General features: G+C 34.9%; 1 protein-coding gene across 1 annotated transcript in view; it reads right to left on the bottom strand.

Moving 5' to 3' along the window:
- The window catches only part of PLXDC2 (plexin domain containing 2), a 540,324-nt gene that overhangs the window by 105,573 nt on the left and 412,087 nt on the right, over nucleotides 1-22,664 (bottom strand). Inside the window, exon 10 of the mRNA XM_064284902.1 lies at nucleotides 2,853-2,913. Within this exon, the coding sequence (XP_064140972.1) occupies nucleotides 2,853-2,913 (61 nt within the window). The remainder of the gene's footprint in view (nucleotides 1-2,852; nucleotides 2,914-22,664) is intronic.

The following is a 22,664-nucleotide window of genomic DNA, read 5'->3' as shown; positions in this document are numbered from 1 at the left end:
AAAGGAGAATGTAGAAACAGTCCCTTGCCTAATAAGATTTTCCTTTACGTCCATTATTGTTGTTAAGCATTGTCTGTCTAGTTGATTTTCAGCTCACAGCAACCTCATGTGACAGAGAAGAACTCCCCCATAAGGTTTTTGATGCTGTAATCTTTATGGGAGCAGACTGCCAGGTCTTTCTCCCTCAGAGCCACTGGGTGGGTTTGAACTGCCAACCTTTGGGCTAGCAGCCGAGTGCTTAACCATTGCGCCACATCCACTACATTAGCAGAATTAAGAGTTCTGACAATATCAGAGTTGTCAAACCCAAAACCAAACCCATTGCCATCAAGTCAATACTGATTCATATGACCCTATAGGACAGAGTAGAACTGCCTCACAGGGTTTCCGAGGCTGTAATCTTTATGGAAGCAGGCTGCCAAATCTTTCTCCCGTGGAGTGACTAGTGGGCTCAAACTGCTGACCTTTCAGTTAGCAGCCCAGCGTTTTAACCTCCGCGCCACTAGGTGTCCTTATCCAGGAATATGAAATAAAGGGAATTCTTACATACTCTGCTTGAAGTGTAAATTGGTGAATTGGAAACAATTTTGCATTATCTGTCATAGTTGAACATTTACATAACTCAGGCTCAGCAATTCCACTTTTAGAAACATTAGAAAAATTTTTGTACATTTAATTGAGGAGACATGAACAGCATTTTTTTAAAAGCAAAGATCTGGAAACAATCCAAGTGTTCAAAAACAAACGGCTTTATTGATGAAAACACGATTGTAAAGATATAATCTGTAGGAGGCCAGGGTTTCTGTTGTTCTGCTTTTCTTACCACCGTATTCTAGTACCTAAAACTGTGCCGGGGACATCATGAGAATGCAACAAATATTACGGATACACTATATTCTCGGCTCCCTGGGGGAAGGGATCATTTTTTATTTACCTTTGTACATTTAGTAATCATACTGTATATAGACTATAGTGAATTCTCCAAAAATATATTTCGGAGACTCAGTGACTCATAGTGACTCCATAGGACAGAGCAGAGCTGCCCCATTATAGGGTTGCTACGAGTCGGAATCGACTCAATAGCAATGGGTTTGGGGCTTTTTTTTTTTTTTTCCATATTTGCAGGCTTAAAATATAATGGATTCTTCTCTATCTCCTATGCTTCATACTGTAGCAAGAATAAGACATTGGAATTACGCTCTTAATCTTTAAACTTTCAACTTTGTCTACTGAGGTAGCTATGATTACACGAAGGAGCCTGACGGTGCAGTGGTTAAGCGCTCAACTGTTAACCAAAAGGTTGGCAGTTCGAACCCGCCAGCTGCTCTGTTGGAGAAGGATGTGGCAATCTGCTCCAGTAAAGGTTATAGCCTTGGAAACCCTATGGCGCTGTTCTGCTCTGTCCTATAGAGTCACTATTAGTTGGAATTGACTTGACGGCAACGGGTTATGTACATGAAAGAAATATCTACCTGAAACATACCTATGATTATACCAATATGGGGGAGAGTTTTTATGGGTTTTTTAGGTAGAGCACAGGGAATTATTAGGGCAGTGGAACCATTCATTCTTTATGATATTCTTATAGAGGATACGTGACACTATGCATTTGTCAGAACCCATGGAACTGAACAACACAAAGAATGAATCCTAATGTAAACTATGGACTTTAGTTAATAATACCGTATCAACACTGGTTCATCAACTGTAACAAATATACCACACTAATGCAAGATATTAATAGGGGAAACTGTGGAGGGAGGGAGAGGAGTGTGTGAGAACTCTGTGCTTTCTATGTAATTTTTCTGTAAATCTAAAACTGCTCTAAAAAATAAAATCTACTCACAAAAATGCAAGTTTAAAAAAAAAAAAAGCCTCTAATAGCCACTGATGCCCTAATAGCTTTAAAACAGAACTTTGACATGCATTGTTTTGCTGAATGAGAAATTTTATATAATTGTTAACGGTTTTTATTAAAAACAAGTATTTTTCTTCTTGAACTTGTAGGATATCTTTATGTGACCAGGAAAGGACAGTGTAAATGCAATTCACTAGAAAACTTTTAAACAGGTTACATTTTGTTCTGCAACTGCATACAATTGCTTGAATTAATTTATCGTATTATTGTCTCAATCATGTTTTCCTTTGCATTAGTGTTTCCACGTTATAACATTTCTCACTTCTTATATCAGGCAAATTTGCTGTAACCAGTCTTTCCCTCCATACCATTCAATGGTCTTGTTTGGTAAGCGAACAATACCAACAATGGCCTCCTAGATTTTAAAAATCAGCTGCCATTGAGTCTACCCTGACTCACAATGACGGCATGTGTGTCAGAGTAGAACTGTACTCCACAAGATTTTCATTCCCTGATTTTTCAGAAGTAGACTGCCAGGCCTTTCTTCCAAGGCACCTCTGGGTAGACTTGAACTTTCAACCTTTCAGTTAGCAGCTGAAATCATTAACCATGTGCACCACCCAAGGACTTTGACCTAGATCTTAGAAAAGCAGTAAGTGTTTGTTTAAAAGAACAGCTCTTTGCTCACACAGATATAAATCCTAGTTCTACCACCCCCTAGCCATGTGCCTTACTCCTCCTCCGCCACCTCCCTTCAGTCTTTCCTCTTCTTCTCTCAGTAATATGGGGGTAATAACAGCACTTTCCTCATAGAATGGATATGAGAATAAGTTGAAATAAAACATAAACAGTTAAGCCCCATGTCTGACACATATTAGGGACTCGGTAACTGTTAACTATTTCTGTTAAATTAGACAGCACTTCCATTACGTTGTAGGATCTACATATGACATCTTGGCCCCTGGAATCCTGCCATAATAAAGCACAGGCATACCTCTTCAGGGCATCCGCTGTCCACCCAGTCCTGCCGATGGCGATCAAATCCACTGGAACATCTTGGAAGAGGATCACATGGCAGTTCAGAAAAGTAAGTACAGGTGTGGGGTACAGGGCAGAAATTAAAAGAAAAAGATTGGTAAGTAGTTAATTCTTAAATTTTCATTTTAGCGCAATATATACTTTCTTCTATAGAACTCTTAACTGGAGCAGTGAAACATTCCCGTGTGATTGAGAAATCACTCACTCTTTAGGTTATCACGCTATTATCATCCCACATAGTAACAGACCACTCTGCTGAAGGAGATCACAAGGTGCACAGCCTGAATCCCTATACAAAGGTAAAGGCAATCACTAGTCTGTGAAGTTGGTTTTCTTTTTCCTCAAATTTTATTTTCTCATCATTAAAATGAATGGATGCAAATTTTCTGCAAGTATAGCTTTTCAAGTTATCAGATCTTTTTATTCAATGTTAGATCGAATCTTACTCGAAGACATACCAGTCACACAAGCTCTTTCTCTATGATTAGCTCATGTATAAAAGGTCTAATTCAGCAAGCAAGATTTTGTAAGATTGTGGTTACTCATACCCTCTTCCTTGGCTGGAATAATTTTCTGTCCAATCCCTCACTCTCTTCCAGATACAGCCCATTTTTCAAGGTCCAGCAAATATTATCCAGAGCACATTTTGCTAAAAGCTTCATAATCACTGTGATCACATATTCTTTACTGCTTAACTTTTTTAATGTAAGTTTCCATAGGCTTATGTCTTATGTACCAAACTTGGTTGTGAATATTTTAAAGGTAGGATCAGTGGGTCACACTGATTTTCTCTAGTATGCCTGATGCATGATTTCTTTTTAATATAAAAAATTTAAAACATTTGCCAGTCTATTAAAATTAAGGATTTACATCACCCCTTCATTTTCATATTGATTCTCAGTATTAAATCTAAATAGCAGATAAACATATTTATATAATACCTATATACCAATATGAATCTAAACAGATGTTTATATATTTTTCAAAATAAATGGAGGTCATTCAACTTTGGTTTTATATTGCCTATTGGGTTCTAAGTACTACTTTGAAGACTTTTTTTAAATTTTTATTCTTGTTTTGTAGTTAGTTCACATGATGGCTTCTTCTAAGAATCCTTGCCAGAGATTATGTACTATGGCATGAATGAGCATAATTTAATTCAAGTGGAATGTGAAAACAACTCCACTGTCAACAAAAAAGAACGCATCTATCATTCTCTCCAGACATGACCCATTAAAGCTCAGCTATTTTATACCTACCATCTGGGTTGAATGAGCTTAAGGGTGGAATAAACATCACTGTGTGATTTGGCATCCTAAGTTTGAGATTCCCCAGGTGGTCAAGGCCATCTCCAGTTACCCAATGAGATTCTGTTGTACGGAGTCTATTTAATTTCAGAAGAGTTAGATGATGTCCTCTCATCTTTTTTTTTCAAGTTTGTTTAAATATTGAAGAACTTACTGATAATCTCTTTTGCAAGATGGGAAATTATTGACTTTCTAACAAAAAATATTGTTTGGGAGCTACTTGATTACATGTAATTAAACAGAACAAATAATTTTTAGAATGCGGTTTTCCAGATGTATCCAAAACCAGTCAAAAATAATAACTTTTACCTTATTTTATAAGAAGGCAGTACCAAATTTTAAATTTGTGGGCTGACTGAAATTTTACCTTAGCATTATTGTGCTTTAATTCATTAAATAATTCACATGGAAAAAAGTACAGAAACATTGTAACTTGCTGGGCTTGCCTAAATAAGCCCAGTTATATTGTTTTTTTTTTTAGGCCCTATTGAAAATACTTGATTCAATTCATTCATTCACAATTGATTCCCCATTAATTGGTCTGTCAGTTCACTAATTACTAGCATGGGAAGGAATGAGAATGGCAAACACAAATAAGATTTGGTCTTTTGGTTTGAAAATCAAGTAACACTGGACCTTGCCTTTTCAGTATTTTCTTTTATAAACCTGTCAACTCAATAGCACCCAAAAGCAAAGGCAACCAAAAGCTGTGTGTGTGTGTGTTATAAATCATTAAGAACAGCCACCTTTATATTATTTCTGGTGTCTAAATAAACCAAAAATTACATTTATGAATACCTTCTTCCCTCCACTGAACTGCTGAGTTGTGTTTCTAAAACACGATGGCATTAACCACGTCATGCTCCTCCTACATTGCAATCACCTAGGTGCCTGTTAAAACGCAAATTCCTAGGTCTAACTGAATCAGCATCTCTGGCAATTGGTGTCCTGCCATTTTCATTTTTAAACAAGCACCACAAACTGATTCTTAACACACTGGAATTTGAAAACTACTGACTCACAATACAGTATGACCAGGCCCCTTGCCTATTCCTCCAGCTCCGTCTTCTACAACCTGTTCTCATGCACCTTACACTCCAAGCTTAGCAAATTTCTTGCTCTTCCCTGAATATGCTTTGCTCTCTCATGTCTCTGTCTTTGAACATGCAATTCTTATGTCTGGAATAAGTTTCCTTGTTTCTAATTAGTAAACTCTATTTTTTATCTCAACTCAGCTCAAGTCTTAGCTCCTCTGAGAAGTACCTCCTTCTCTTCCCACCAGAGCAGAATTAGCAACTCTTTCTCAGTGCTTCCTTAATACCAAGAGCAAGCACCTGTTATTACACTACAATTGTCTGCTTTTGTATTATTTTACTCACAAGACTGCTGGGGAACATGGTTAAGAGTGAGGTTCTGGAGTCAAACTGCTTGAGTTAGAATCTAGGCTTGGGCACAAAAGTGTATGTGATTTTACATATCTTTGTTCTCTTTAAGCCTGTGTCCTCATCTATAAAATGAGTGGGGGTGTTATATAAGGATTAAAAGTCAAATATTTGGTACGCAGTAATTTTTCAGTGCATATTGGCTGTTTTTAATACCTAAGCAATGTGTTAGAGCATGAATGTAGTTTGACAATTGTTGAACAATGAATAAATGGGGATTTCACTTTTTAGACAGAATTTAAAAATGTGTATGAATTCTGTGTGACATTAATGAGAAATGCATTTTAGACTATAACATCCTATTAGTATTAATCTTACGAGAGAAAATGTGACGTGATGATTTTCTTACACATAGGCTCTACCTTTATCCAATATTTATAAATACAAAGAGATTATATACTTTTTGTAAATATTTCTCAAATATTGATTTCACGAAGTCTGAGTCTGTAACTACAATAGATTTCCAATGTTCTTATTTTCAAGTTATTCTTTTTTTCTCACCATTGCCTAATTCCAAAACAAACTGATAAGAGTGCTTTACTTCAAATTAATTCTACTACTCTCCACTCAATTTCAATGGGATGTTGATTTCAAAGCCTCTGGGGACTGTGTTAATTAAACACTACTAAACAAGGCAGCCTAGAAAAACAGACAATATTTTCCTAACTTGCAGCAGCTATCAAAATCAAGAGACTAAAGTATAAATTTCATCCATCTGTAAGTTATCTCAGTTTTGTAGAAGGGGTTTCAGAAATATTATTTTGCAAGGGTAAAACATTCAGATGAAAGAAATAGAGTCAACTTTAAAATACATACATAAGCAATACATAAAGATGAAAAAATGAAGTGCACGTGTTACAATTGAAAATGTGTCATTTCACCAGTCACACCAAACCTCTGCAAAAGAGAACTTAGAAAAGAAAATTTACAGAATCTTAAGACCCATGCAGGAATCAGTTTCTAGATCAGGGGTTGTAAACTTTTTCTGTAAAGGGGCAGACTGAATGTTTTAGGGCTTTGTGGGCTGTAGGTCTCTATTCCAACTACTCGACTCTGCCAGTGTAGTGCAAGATCATCCATACATGGTGTGTAAATAAACATGGCTATGTTCCAATAAAACTTTATTTATAAAACAGGTATTGGGTCAAATTTGGCCCCCTTACTGTAGTTTGCTGATGCCTGTTCTAGATTATTATATAAAAATCTGAAAAATTTTGAAAACTTTAGGACAAACACCTTATGAAGGTGTCTGATGATTTACATGGTGCCCGTAGCCTAAGGTGTATGTATCAGAGTGTGCTATCTTTACAGAAAAATCAATTGTACATTTAGTAAATTTTCTTGCCACAGTCTGTAAAAATATGAAAAATGACCTTTCAGCATCAAAGATATGGAACTATGCTTTAAATAGTAGAAGTATTTTAGGTGAGAAACAATTAGGTTAAACGTAATGACAAAAGCAGAGATTATAATAACACGTTTTTATAGTAAGATTAAAAGGAGTACTAGGTAGTGTGGGGAGCCCTGGTGGCACAGTGGTTAAGAGCTCGGCTGCTAAACAAAAGGTCAGCAGTTTGAATCCATCAGCCACTCCTTGGAAACCTTATAGGGCAGTTCTACTCTGTCCTGTAGGATTGTAACGAGTCGGAACTGACTCAAAGGCAGTGGGTTTTGTTTTTGGTTTTGGCAGGTAGTATGGAGCTGTAAGATATGGCAAAGTCATTTTGTTTAGTTTTGATGACACTGAACAATTTTTAATTGGAGACGTAGATTCTCAAATTTGAAATGATGATTATAATCCTTTTTTTCAATAAAAGTTTAGTGAAAAACCATACCTCTTTTCCCTAATGAGACATTCTTTTCGTACCTGGCTGTCCTCAGGCAAGGTACGAAAACAGATGAACAATTTCACTAATATAAATATTTCTCTTAAAATTGAGAAAGTTGAAATAAAGTTTTTTGGAATTTCCATGCCTGAACCACTCATTACACAGAGCTCTGAGAATGGGAAATAAATCTAAAGTAAAGTAAGCTATTACAGAAATGATATTGTAGGATAAAGGATGGGATTTTACGTTATTATACTATGCAAAAGTACAGAGTATGTTTTCTTTTAATAAAAGCTCTTGATGCTACTTGCAGATCAGGAACATAATCCAATGTGAATAAGAACAGTTGTCTGCAAAATTCAGGAACTTTGTGTGGGAGATAAGTTTCAGACAGAATACTGAGAAACAGGCAAAATCATCTGATATCTGATATCCAGAAACTTGGCCTGTGGCGTCTTGCACAGTGCAAGTTTTAGAATAAAGGCTTAATCTTTCTTCGAGACTTTTAAATCTAGCCCTAACATGCGTTTACAAAGTATAGCATCAAGGACTTTTATCTTCCCAATTCTATTATTAACAAACATTCAGATCATATTTTTCTTTCCTGCCAAATAGTTGGTAAGCAAAAAGCTACTTCCGTTACCTTCTTTTTTTTCCCCTTATCTTTCTTTGGTAAAATTTTGTACAAAGAAAATGATTTTTGCAACTGGTCTTTCATGCTGGAGTTCTTTCTTTGCATGAATGGTATTTCCTGGAAACCAGTCTGCTCCCAGTTTTTCAGTGTGTGGGACAGGAAAGAGTGAGTTGATACTGGGAGTGAAGCACCAACATTTAGGATGAACTGGAAATAAGCCAATTCTTTAAAAAATTATTCTGATTAAGAGCCACTGCTGATGTTGGCAAAATAGCCTCATTTGTGCAATTTCTATGCTTTAAGGCAATGAACAACATATAAAATAGACTAAAATATGTGTTTAAAGTATTACGATGCATAAAATCAGTCAGTTATAAGCTGGACAATCTGCTAAACCATTTCTTAAATCAAGGTCATTTTGTAAAGCCATGGACTGCTAACTTTCAGCACATTTCGACCAGGAAGACACAAGTTTTGATTATTAGATACTTCAGAACATATTTTCAGTGGTGTTACTAGGGTTGGTGTCACCCAGTGCAGTAACTCATGGTGGTGGTACTTCACCTCCCCAGGGACCTCCTCCCATACTTGACCATACAGAATCCTTAGTATTTTTGTATTAATGTTAGTCAGAAATTGTAAATCCCATATTTATCATCACTTCTTTCCCTTTAATTAATACTTCATCTCAAAAAAGTTATTGATGTAGGTTCACAAATACTAACTACCACAATACTGTAGCTAAAACATCAGAATATTTGACAAAATCAGTGAGTATAAAGACATCGGCAGCCACGAAAACAACAGCACGTGGTTGTAACGTGTGCAGACGACACCGTGTGATTCGAAGTGTCATTGTAATTGGGTAGTAATGACAGCTCTGACAGGAGCCTATCAGAAGGTTCAAAAAGTAAACTGGCATAGAGTTTTAGCCTTGTAGGTATACTGATACATGTAAGTTGTATGAAAAATGCTTTTGTTGCTGTAACTACAGGGATATTTGCATAAAAAAATAATAAGTTGCTGCTGAAACACTGCACAAAAATTTTATAGACAGTCATTTTGGTGTCACCTCCTCTGACAGTGTTACTCAATGCGGTTTATAGTTCTACATCCCTCTAGTGAGGCCAGTGCATATTTTATGCCTACATTTAAAAAATCTTTAAAATATTATTTAGAAAGGGCAAGAGAATGAAGTTTTTCTTCATTTTCTCATTCCAAATGACTTCACTCATTTGAAAATAGTTAAAAGCCATTTGACTCAAAAGATCTGCCCTGGCTTGCGATACCAGTCTCAGAGTAAAATTGAATTTTCATCTTTGCTTCCCATCTAACTTAAGTGCAGTTGGTGCATATTGAAATATGCCAGCTAAGAGAACTGTAAATGGCACAAGCTTGGCTATGTATTGACTTAAATCATCTTTCATTACACTGCATCATATCTTCCATATTTTCACAAGTTTAAGCTCTTTGCTTGGAAACTGTGCTTGTTAAAACATGTCTAAACCAACGGCTGAAATAGTTAAATCTGAATTCCTCAATTACTTTGAGCTTTGTGCTGGTTCACCTGCATCAAGCGGATCTAAGTGCATTAACAGTGGGAAATATGCAATTTCAGAAATGTTCAATTCTATCAGAAAAACTGATTACTCCAATACATAGTCTTTCAAACTTTTTTTTTAAAAAATAGTCACAGTAAGAAATACACTTTACATCCTGTGTTTAGACATTTATATGTCTATGTGTGTTGAAGGTGAAGTATTTGTCGCAATGCTTTTTATCATTTCTTTCTTTTTCCCCTAAAGATCATGTAAAGCACAGAGATATTTTCTATTTCATTAAAGAAAAAAAATGTTCATTGCAACCAACTGGGTGACTGATATCATGATCCTCCTGAATTGCAATCCTCTATTTGAAAAACACTGTCCTGATAGTTTAAAATTTTAATCATATTTATGCTTTACATAGCATTTCTTGGTTTTTAAGATAATCACCTTAATAGACCATTACAGAAAAACATGAAAACAGATTAAAAAAAGATATTAAGTACTAAGACATTGTCACTATTTTATTTTCCACAGTCTTTATTTAATTTATATCGTAGAACAGTGCTTAAGAGCTACGGCTGCTAACCAAAAGGCTGGTAGTTCAAATCCCGCAGCCACTCCTTGGAAATCCTATGGGGCAGTTCTACTCTGTCCTATAGGGTCCCTATGAGTTGAAATTGACTCAACGGCAATGGGTCAGATATTAATCAAATTGGAATCTGAACATTTTATAAGTTGCTTTTCCACAGTTAATATTATAAGTCTGGGCATTCTGCAATGTTCATAGACATTCCTCAAAAGATCATTTTTAATGAGAGTATATACTCCATTTAGATGGCTTTATAAAAATTTATTCAACCTATCAACTATGTTGTACATTAAGGTTCTTCCAAAATTATAATAAATATAAAAATGTTGCATTGGACATTCTTACACATAAATCTTTATGTTCCTCTTGGCTTAACTCCTCTTGAAAAGTTTCTGAAAGTGGAATTACTATACCAAAAGCCAAAGATTTTAAGAATTTTGATATGTTACCAAACTACCTTGCAGCATCACTGATTATATATGAAAATACTCTTGTCATTTTACCCTTAAAAAAATACTCACCACCATCCTTTTGGAAATTTAAAAGATTAAAAATATCATGTTATAGTTAGCATTTCTTCTATTAATGGTGAACTTGAACTTTAAAATAATGTTGAATGACTATTTGTATTTCTTCATTTTACGATTGCGTGTTTATTTCTTTTCCCTATTTTATTTGATTGGGCTATTCCTTTTTAAAAAAGATTTTTATTAATTAAGAGTATGAAATCTCTGTAAAACATGCCATCTGCTTGTAATTCTAAATACACTTTTTTTTTTTGGCACAGATCAGTTCGGATTTTTACATTGTTAAGTTTATCAGCTTTTTCCTTTATGATTTCTTTGTTTTTGTGTTCAGAAAGACCTTTCCTATTATGACATTAAAAAAATATTTGCCAGGTTTCCTCGAGTTAGCCCATTATTTCATTCTTGTGGTTTAATTCTCTCATATATTTTAAATTTATTTGTGTATATAATGTGAGGGAAGAACAAAATTTAAATGTATATATTTCAAATAGACAACTAAGAGTTCTAAGAATAATACAGATTGTGTTCCATCAGTGATTTTAAATATTTTTTGAGTAGTCTCACTTGTTTATTCTTCTGTGATTTTCAGAAACATGCTATGATGTTTGAAATAATAATCCTATGGCAAATTTGATAAAATTGATATGGAATAACAGACTTCTTAATATATTCTAACCTTCTATCTATTAAAATATTTACTTAAAGCCTCATCAAAGTTTCATTGTTTTTCTCATCCAGGTCCTATACATTTTTAAGTTTGTTAGTAAATATCCATTTTTGCTACTGTTAAGCTTTTATCATTGAATCTTCTACATGGTTATTTATGACATAGAAAGCTATTGATTTCTGTATAGTTACTTTGTAACTGGTCCCTTTATTTACAAACAATAGTGTTTGCTTCTCCTTTCCAACAGTCCTATCTCTTATTTGTTTCTTTCCTCTGTGCATTAACTATAATTATAAAATTATTACATAAGAGTAGTGATTACATCCTTTCCTTCTTCCTTATTTTAATGAAAATGTCTCTGGGGTTTCAATGTTCAGTATATATATATTTTTCTGTTGCTTTGAAATAATATTTATTTTTGTATTTAGAAAGCATCCTTCTATATCAGTCTGCTGACATTTTTACTTTGGAAAAAATGTGAATTGTATCAAGTTTTTTTTCATCTATCAAGATAACCACATGATTCTTAGTACTAGTGCTATTAACTGTATGGATAGATTTCTTACAATTAAGCATGCTTGCATTCATGGGATAAACTTATATTTGGTCATTTTTAATTGATTTACTGTCTGTTGGATTTGATTTTAGGGGTTTAAAATTCTATATAGGTATCCCCCGACTTAGAACTTATTTAAGTTATGATGAACCATATTTATGATCACCTTTTTTTCCAACTTTGTTAATAATATGTATTACCTACAATATTGCAGCATGTAATTTGCTTATATTATTCTCATGTTAACAGCCAAAGACAAAGGTAGAACTTACAAAAATACTGAGAATAAAAGGCAATAAGAATGAAAACTAAAAAAAAAAAAAAAAAAAGAGGTAATCCACTTATGTCAGAACCAACTTATGACAGAGTCGTAGGAAAAGAACCCCACAGTAAGTGGGAGACTACTTGTACTCATAAATAATACAGAACATCCATGAATAACCTATAGCTAATTTCGTACATAATGGTGAAAGACTAAATGCTTTCTCCTAAGACCAGAAACAAGACAAAACGGCCACACTCACCACTTCTAATCAACATTGTACTATATCAGTTTGAGGAGGCAAGGAAATGGTGGAACCCAAGAAAGTGAAACTTTGGAAGTATCGTCAATTCATCTGTTTTTCCTGGCTTGTGTCTTCCGTACATGAGCACAAAGTAAAATGATAAGTCAACTCATAGATGGATCAGGTGGCAAAAACAAGGCAGTCATACTACATTACAGAAGAATTATTGAACAATTGAGACTCATAATAATCCTTATTAGAGATACAAAATAATATTCATTATGACATTGGAAAGTTGAAGAGCTAATGATTTCATTACTACAATGACAATGCCATAATCCAATGATATCTTAGTGTTAAACGTTCAGAGTAAAATGGATGACCTTTTTGAACAGGGTGGGAATCGTAGGCTGCTAAAAAGTTATAAGGGGAACTCTGGTGATGCAGTGGTTAAGAACTTGGCTGTTAACCAAAACGTCAGCAGTTTGAATCCACCAGCTGCTCCCTGGAAACACTATGGGGAAATTCTACTGTGTCCTATGAGTCATAGTTGACTCGATAGCAATGGGTTTAGTTTTGGTTTTAAAAAGATAAAAGTTGCAGGTGTTCCTCTTAAAAAAAAAATCAAGGTTAGTGTACTATCAAGTGACACTAGGCATCTACGGTCAGAGAGAAATCTGTCAGTGTGTTAACTCAAGAAGTGATCAACTCTAGGTTTCCAGGGGAGGGGAGCCTTTAGGTATTAGATGAAACGAACACAAACAACGACAACAAAAATAACATTTTCATTGATACCTTCCCTGTTCCTTTCTGACATACTTTGGTTGCTTGCCTTCTGCTTTACTAAAGTCTCCTTTACCATCCCATCCTACTCATACCTCCAATGACACTCCCCCAAAGCTGCCCTCCCAGGGAAATGTCCCCTGATCTAAGAGTATCCTTCCCTCAACCTCAACCTGTAATCAAAGTTACAGCACCCAGTTTGAGGACAGAAAATGTATTATGTAATAGAAGTTATACAATTAGAGACACGAATACAAAGGTTTCAGCTTACCAGGGGGTATTCATATGTAAAAACAAACTTGCTTCCCCAATATTAAAGAGAAAATATTTCCTCAGTGATTGATCTTAAAATATCACTTTGACCACTAGCCAGAGTTAGACTGCAAACATGTTTTAACAATTTGGTTCCTCATTTAGGAAAGATTTTCAACTTCTTTAAAAACACAGAAGCTCTTCAAAGAAAATAAATGATAATCTGAGGCTGACGTATGGTATTTCTAAGAAGACTATGACGATAATTAGACAGTTTTTGTTTCTTCAAATTATATGCACAGGATTAAAATGTTACATATTTTTATCTTAGAAAAAGAAGATTGTATTTATTGGTATATTATTTCCAACAGTAAAATTAATCATTTTTGTAGCTTTTAGAATATATGTTTATAAAAGGGAGTAATACCTTTAAAAAAATTTTGTCCCTCTGAACTACTAAATATGAAACGTTTAGAGACCTGTATCTAGGTATCATACTAACGCATCCTGAAGAATCTGGGAGCACAGAACACTGTATTGCATTAGAAGTGAGGACGAGCTTGCCATAGTGGACTTCCCTCTCAAGTTCAGGCACTGAGAGTAATCAAGCTTCTAGCCTTGAATCTTCACGTTTCTCTCCTCAAGTGGTCAAATAACCTTGCTCTGTAAGCACCCTGCATGATCGACCCTGGGATTCGCTTACTTTACATAACATAGCCACACATTTCTAAAATTCTAGATTTTGACAACGTACCAGTTAACGCTGAACACCGGTTAATAATTTTCAACATGCTACTGGGGCACTGACAGGAAAAAAAAAAACCTCATTTAATATGAGTGTAATGAGAAGAAAGAATAGGAGTGGAGGTTACTGACACTGAGCATGTCAATAGCTGCCATGCCTGTATTCATTAAGTGTCAGTTATATAATTCTCACTGCAACTTGGCAATCTTCCTCACAATTATCCCCATTTGACTACGGCAAAAAAAAAAAAAAAAAAACTTTTTTTTTTTTTTTTGAGGCTGTATTATTTAATGGAAAGCTTTAGAATCACATATATAAATTTGAGCTTGGTGTCTGTCTCTGCTATTTGTTGTGATCCATGACAAGTTATCACTGGAGATTATCCCATGTGATCCATGGCAAGTTATTACTGGAGACTCAGTTTCTGTAAAATGGAGATTGTAAAACTACCTTTTCTGGGTTTTGGTGAGGATAGATGAAATTATGTAGATAAACATTCTGTTGGTGTTGAGTAAGTAGCTCAAAAAATCTAAGTTATTTTATACTTTTATACTCTCCACAGCACCTAGCCCAGATGCAATGTGATTCTTGAATAAATAAAAAATGGACCCTGCAACCTGATCCATAACTGAACGTCTATGTAATATCCTCCAAGTCCTGACTCAGGGTTTCAGCTTCTTTAATGACAAAAGTCAGTGTTATAAAACAAAGAGAAAAATTCTTCTCTTTCTAATAAGCCAATTCTTTCAGAATCTTAAAAAAAAAAAGAAAAGAAAAAAAAAAAATCCTTGCCAACAGCGGTTTTGCTATCTTGGTAGAACAGAAGTGAGAGTTGAATCTTTCAAGGAAAGAAAGAAAAAACAAAAGATTCCTTCCTGTGGTTGTGAGCCACTGAAGCAAACAGTCACTAATCAAAATAGTGGGAGTTTCAAGATCCCAATTTTTAACACCCTTTATTAAAAAATCTTCACTTCATAGCAAATGTTATTCTTAAAGAGCACCTTCAAATGCATATAAAAGTAGGCAGAAAGCGCAGTAACTTTTTGTTGTTGGCTCAGAAAAAGGAATGTAAAGGCTTAGGGTTTTAGGTGTGCTGTGCTGGTGTAAAATGCCATCTTTTTACCAATAAATTTTTATTCAGTGGTGTTCAGATTACAGGCTCCTGGTTTTCTCAGAAAGATCAACAATGCACGAATCAACTCACCTCTGTTCTGTCAAGATAGCAAAGTTGAACTCTGATGAGGAACTAGAAATCCCTTGGCTGACGCAACAATCAGCTCGTCAAAGGAAAGACTTCATTCTAATTTATTGTGTTATTATAAATAAGTCTCAGGCTTCTATGTGCAACGTCATATTTACAGATAAATGAGTCAAGATGGTATTTCCAGTTTCTCAGAGAACCTCAGCATGAATTTTCCTTTATTCATTTTTTGGAGCATAAACATTTAGGAAAAAAACTATAAGAATACAAGAGACCATTATATTTATTCCTCTCTCTTCAGGGAGAACAACTGGTAGACTGTCCCAAATAAAAATAAATGTCTCTCTCTCTTTCTCTCGCCACCCTCTCCCCACCTCTCTGTCAATATTGTTTAAGAGACAAAGTGTATCCGATGACACTGATTTGGCTTCTTGGAAACAATGTGTAGAAAGAATGACTGGATGGCTTCGGAAGGTCAATAGTGTTTAACTAGGAAAACATGAATTAAAAAAAGTGATTTTCAACCTTTATCCAGAATTCAGGAATTAGTTTCTCAGAAGCCCTTAAATACTGCTGTGGGGGTTGAGGAGCAGACGGAAGGGCCTGGCTGTAAGTTTCTCACCACAGATTGTACTCATGTAGATCTAATTTTACCTGTTTTGTATCTGGAGTTTCATTTTTTTTTTTTTTAAATATGTTTGAAAACCATTTCTTCAAATCATTTGTACATTTCAACCCATTAATCAGCCTACACTTGTTAATATTACATTTTACTATGTGTAATTAAATCTGTCAGACAAGTACTATGAGCTCATTTGAAATAGGGTAATAAAACATTGACAGGGCATTACAAGGAGACCAGGAACTTTTCTTCATCATGTCCCCAGAAGATATAACTTAAGATAGTATAATGCCAGATAACAGGAACTGAGTGAATCTTACAATGATCAGCAGAGCGCTGTCTCTTAAAAGACAAAGGTTTTTTGAACAAGCACTTCTGTATCCGATACCTTCAAGAGATGCTGTACTTGTGAGATAACTTTTCTAAGATCCAGGTTATATTAGAATATCTTTTTATACATATCTGGTGGTTCACATCAGTCTACATTAATCATTCAAACTTGAAAATAGTCATTATTTCATTTCATCGACTTATTTTGATGAAAGAATATTATGGGTTTTCATTCATATCTCTAACTCATGGGAAATTCAGCTGCCTCTTCTAAACTCTTAAGACTTATTATTCCAAGTAGAAGTAAATTGGTTTTGGAGTTTGATGCAATGTTATCCAAAATGATTCCCTTATTACTTAAAACTTCATTTTTGACAATTTTAAATATCTGTAGCGTTGCCATAAATCTGAACGGACTTGATGGCAATGTGTTTTGGATACATATATTGTTGAGTTCAACTTGCCTCTTAAGTCTAATTAAAAAAAATAAGACGTATAATATTAGTAGTAGCTTCTAGTATACAGAAAGCTTCATTTCATTTTCTAATATTTTTAAGGATCTCTTCATTATAAATCTGTGGGCTCATCTGGAAGGTCAGTTTCTAAGACTGCACGTGACCCAGTCCTTCCCAACAATACATTAGTAAATTCATTCTACTTTAAGGAATGGTTCTGGTCATAAAGCAGAGTTCTGCTTCCTTATTTCCTTGCTTTATTCTACATCAGATTTGTCAGGCATATAAAATATCAAATTACTAAATGCTAATTCTATTAGAGTTTTATGCAGTTCATGTGTACACATTTTCTATGTCTTATTAAAGCTGGCAAAAAAGAAGGGTTTTAAGAATTTGGGTGTGAAGCAATTTTCTGCTTCATAAAATACAGCTACTGTCACCCTACGTTAACAGAAGCATTCTCAGATACGCAGTTTTTTCTTCAGATTTGGGTTTAATGAAATTGATTAGTATTTCAGAGCATACTCCTTTAACTCAGATAAAAATATATTTATAGCAAAAGCTATATGTAGAATGCATATCTAGACCTGGATCTCAATGCTATTCTCCGCTTCCTCAGCCCACAACACCCAACAGTTTGACACCTTCAAAATCTTTTTTTTAATATTTTTATTAAATATTAAATTGAAAATCTTATTCCAATATTCATTTTCAACATATCAGCTTGATCTGGTCTTTCACTTACTGTCTGTTGTTTCCTTAAGTGACACTCATTAGAACTGTCTCATTTATACCACTATCACTGTTCATTAAATTAAAAAAATAAATTAAAAAAAACAATAGTTGCCATCAAATCAACTCATGGTGACCCCATGTGTGTCCGAATAGAACTGTGCTCCGTGGGGTTTTCAATGAATGGTTTTTTTGGAAGTAGATCACCAGGCTTTTTCTTTTTTTTTGAAGTAACTTGGGTGTACTTGAACCTCCAACCTTTCAGTTAGCAACTAAGCATTCTAACCATTTGTATCACCCAGGGACGCCATTCACCTCAGTAAACACTTCATAATCGCATGGTCAATACTTCTTTCCAAAACATTTTATTGTGAAAACATATTTTACTCCTCCCACTAATCAATGCAATTGTTGTGTTTCTTCCATTTATCCAGCAAAAGCTTTTCCTATAAAGGGACAGACAGTAAACATTTTGGGCTTACAACCACATGACCTCTGTCACAGGAATTCCATTATGGAGGATAATTACAATAACCTAGAAATTCCAGCTCTGCCTTAGGTTCTAAATACACCAAATGCTGTTAAAACTTAGATAGTAGCAGGAGCTGGGGGACATCAGAACACCATATGGTTACTAAGGTGACCATGTGATTTATACGGCAAACCAGTACACTTTTTGAGAGACAGGAGGCACTAAAACAATGGGACACAGGACAACAAGCATAAACCAGGCCTGGCCTAGGAACCCTGGTCATGTGGTGTTCCGGGGATGAACCTCATCCTCACATTTCACAGACAATGCTGGTCTATTGACAAATTCTATGCTCAGTTTTATTAAGTTTTCTTGTATATGTATATATATGTTCCTGTATGTACTTTTTGTTCACTTTGTGTCCATGTGTGTGTTCTCGTTGACTTTGTTATTTTAGATGATCCAGGTTTTTGTTTTCAAGCTAAAATTGAAGTTTCTGAAATATTTTAAGCCCATTCTTCTGAAATATGACATCAAACCTTATCTTCTCTTCTCATAGACTGTGTGCACAGGTCCACAGGGTGACACAGAAGTCTGTTTATGCTTCGCTTTCTGATATATGAATAGAACACTTTATACAGAATGAAGTGATAGAAGAGCAATTCATCATACAAAACACACCATTTCTGTATCCTATTTTTGGCAGCATGCCATTTTTATTGATTATTCACAAATCCTTTTCTTTTTTAATGAGAACCTTATATGCTATTTTCATTGCTTTCTTCTAATCTATCTTTTTATTGTGGGAAATACATATGTAACGAAACATTTGCCGTTTCAACATTCTTCACATGTAGATTTCAGTGACATTGTTCACCATGTTGTTCACCGCTCACCACTATCCACTTCCAGTCGATTTTTTAATGAGGACTCTATATTGCAACCATTTATGTTGCACACATATAACCTTTATTTTTGCTAGAGGTAACTTTACGTGTGTCTTTTATTAAAAAATTATTCAAATAAAGTTTGAATGGACGTCAGTAGAAATAAGCTTATCAAGCCTTTTCACTAGGCAAAAGGAGGGGCTTCTTCCCCTTTCTTGATGAACACCCACTGCTTTGGATTGCTGGCCTGGCATATGCACACAACTTGGCAAAACTACAGGTGATAGGGCTAAGCATGGAGCATAATGAAGGATTTTCAGCCCTGGACTTATCCTAAAATTTTTATGTTACATCCTAGCTCTACCAATGACTTGCTTTGTGACTTTGGGTAACCCTTCCAACCTTTCTAATTCCCATTAACTTTATAAAACATAGATCCCAACACTTGATTACAAGGGTTGAATGAGATTATAGAACGAAAAGACTTTAGTGGAATAAAGAGTTTCAGGTGACACCGGGCACATAGTAAACACAGAATAAAATGTAGCTAGTATAATTATGGAGCCCTGGTGGTACACTAGTCAAGAGCTCAGCTGCTAACCAAGAGGTTGGCAGCTCAAATCCACCAGACGCTCCTTGGGAACACGGTGGGGCAGTTTTACTCTGTCTTATAGGGTCACTATGAATCAGAATGGACACGAAGGCAACAGGTTTGGTTTTGGTTTCATTATAATTATTTCAAGCACTTCCACGTACAAGGCATTCCTACCCTTAAAACACACCTCCTCTCTCTTTTTTCCCTCTCTCTCTCTTTCCCTCCCTCCCTCTCTCTCTCCCTCTAGCTCACTTAGCAGCAGCAGCAGAGAAGGCAATGTGGGCAAGGATAAAGATAAATCTATGTGCTAGGGGAGGAGAGGAAGAATAGATCAGTTCTGATCAGGGCACCAAGGGAAGTTGACAGGTCACCACAGAGGTCTTCTCTTATGGCCAGGAGATGTTATTTTAGGAATATAAATTCTGTGTATTTTTAGGAGAACCTATTATTAAAAAATTTTGCAGTCAAGGTCATGATTCATGGAGAGAGAAGTTCTTCCCTGACTATGAATTGTTATTGAAGAGAAAACTCAAGAGGTGAAGCGAAAGGAAAAAAAGCAGCTCTCTAGGAAGGAGTCAAAAGTTTTACTACTCCAGAATTTGCCAGTACCTTTCTTTAAAAGGTCAGAAAAGGAAGGTTTGAATGCTAACTTTGTTCAACCAATAAACCTTATTTTTCTCTTTCAGATTTCACTAAAATTATATAAAAAGATACATTTTTAGAGTAGTACTACGTATGTGCTCTTAAAACTAAAGAAATAATGGGATTATTATATTCACTGCTGGATTTTCTCAACTTTTCCAAAAATGACAGAATTATTATCACTTCCCTCAACAGCTCTGTGCAGCCTTCTTTAATAGATAAGATTGTATCCGTGACTCAGGATTTGGCAGAAAATAAGCTGTTTAGCATTTAGAAAATATAAAATTCTTAAGTAGTATATTCATATCAAGAAAAATGAAATAATCATGTTTCGACTTAATAAAAAAAAAAACTTAATAGAAGGAGAAAATTCAGAAAATATCCCAATGACATTTTTACTATTTTCTTATAGAAATAAAAAGCTGGCTTGAACATGAACATGTTGCACTTTGAATGTCTTTCAATGTTATATCCCCAAAAGGACAAGTGGCTGAAACATAGACTACTTTTATTAAGTGTTCTCTTTTGTCACAATATAAACCCTTTCAATATAAGACTTATTCTAAGGTTCTCCCAATATTCAACATTCATGCCAACTTTTTTTTTTTTTTACAGAAGCCAACTATGAACTTGGCTTAAAAATTATTCCCTTGTCCTTGAAGGATAATATTTTTTGCATATTAATTTAGCACCTAGTGTTTTTAAATTGAACAAATGCAATTTCATTTTTGGGCAATTAACTTTCAATTATTTCCAAGTGAACTCATTATTTTATTAGGACGAGTAAACTAAGGGAATGGAATTTATAATTTAGTACTAAAATGGTCCATTTTTAGATACTCAATATATGTTTGTTGGGTTGAATTCGTTGAAGTCTAGCTTTCTAAAATATAACCACATAAAATGTGACTGTCACAGTTGGTTAACACATAAGCAAAACTTTAAAATCATTTGGATAATCTTGAATAGCTATAAACAGATGTGATGCTAAATAATTCTACAGAGTCTCTCCAGTTTGCCAAATGGTGCTCAGATGCAGAGCAAACACAACATTCGCTGACTGGAAAATCAAAGATGACTCATAAGAGTGCCTCAATATTTCAGGTGGGATACTGTTAGCAGGAGACTTGGTTCAACTGCCTATTTCTTTATAGTCTGGAAAAATGAAAGCTGGTTTCTATTCTGTATTCCCATTCATCCTCAGAGACTAGCAGATGGTCCAGTGGCCAACTATTTACAAAGGAGACAGAGTCCAAAACACATACACAGACAGGTAAGTAGGTAGGTAGGTAGAGAGCTAGATATGTAGATAAAAATACAGTTAAACATCATGTCTTTAAAAGAAAATAAATACATACATTTTAAATCCAAAGAACAAGTAAATAAAATATCTTTCTAGGTGAAAGAAATGTAGCCTATACATTCAGCATTGATAATGTTCTGCTCCTGAATAGTTCCTTAACTTTCGAGTTTTTCTGTTGAGTAACCAATTATTTCTATATATATGTACCCAGGCCCAGTGCCGTCAATATCTTCCTTTAAAAATATGCATTCATTTATTGACGGATTTAGTATAGGTAATGCACATGTGTGGTAAAAATGCAAACCTTAAATAATGAAATGTAGTATTCTCTATGTAGTTTTCTATTCACAGTAAATCTTGTTAATCTCATCCTATGCCTATGTATCTTTCAAAACTATTCTCTATATAGAAATATACTTAAAAATGTTTTCATCTAATAGGTAAAATAATAGCATACCTTACTATACTGTAAAAATTCACACAAAAGAAATAGGGCACTTCTCAAAGCTAAGTTTGGAAGGTTCAAAAGGAGGAAAACCAACAGATTTTTACTGTGTATTCTTAAAAACAATTTTGTTTTTACTATATACGAATCAAAACCAAACCCATTGCCACGGAGTCGATTTCGACTAACAGAGACCTTATATGAGTGAATGCTGATAATTCTATACTAAGATTTCTTTTTAAAATGTGAAATGGCCAATTATAAAAGTCCTAGTATTAAAATAAATTCAAAATTCACTTTGCCTGCAATAGGCATTGCTGGTCAAAAATAATTATTTGGGCTGTATAGTATTTCTAGAAGTAGCTTAATTCCTTTAAAACACTGAATTATCCCATTGGTACCAAAAAAAAAAAAACCCAAATCCATTGCTATCAAATTAATTCTGACTCATGGGGACCCCACGTGTTACAGAGCAGAATCACTCCACAGGGTTTTCTTGGCTGTAATCGTAACTGAAGCAGATCACCGGGGCTTTCAGCTATGGAGCTGCTGGGTGGGTTCGAATCATCAATCTTTAGGTTAGTAAGCCAAACCAAACCCACCGCCATCAAGTCAGTGCCAATGCATAGCGATCCCATAGGGCTTCCAAGGCTGTAATGTCTACAGTGCAGACGGCCACATCTTTCTCCTGCAGAGCAGC

The sequence above is a fragment of the Loxodonta africana genome, chromosome 4 (assembly GCF_030014295.1).
Source record: "Loxodonta africana isolate mLoxAfr1 chromosome 4, mLoxAfr1.hap2, whole genome shotgun sequence".
Lineage (NCBI taxonomy): Eukaryota > Metazoa > Chordata > Mammalia > Proboscidea > Elephantidae > Loxodonta > Loxodonta africana.
This window is presented reverse-complemented; position numbering and strand designations above follow the sequence as displayed.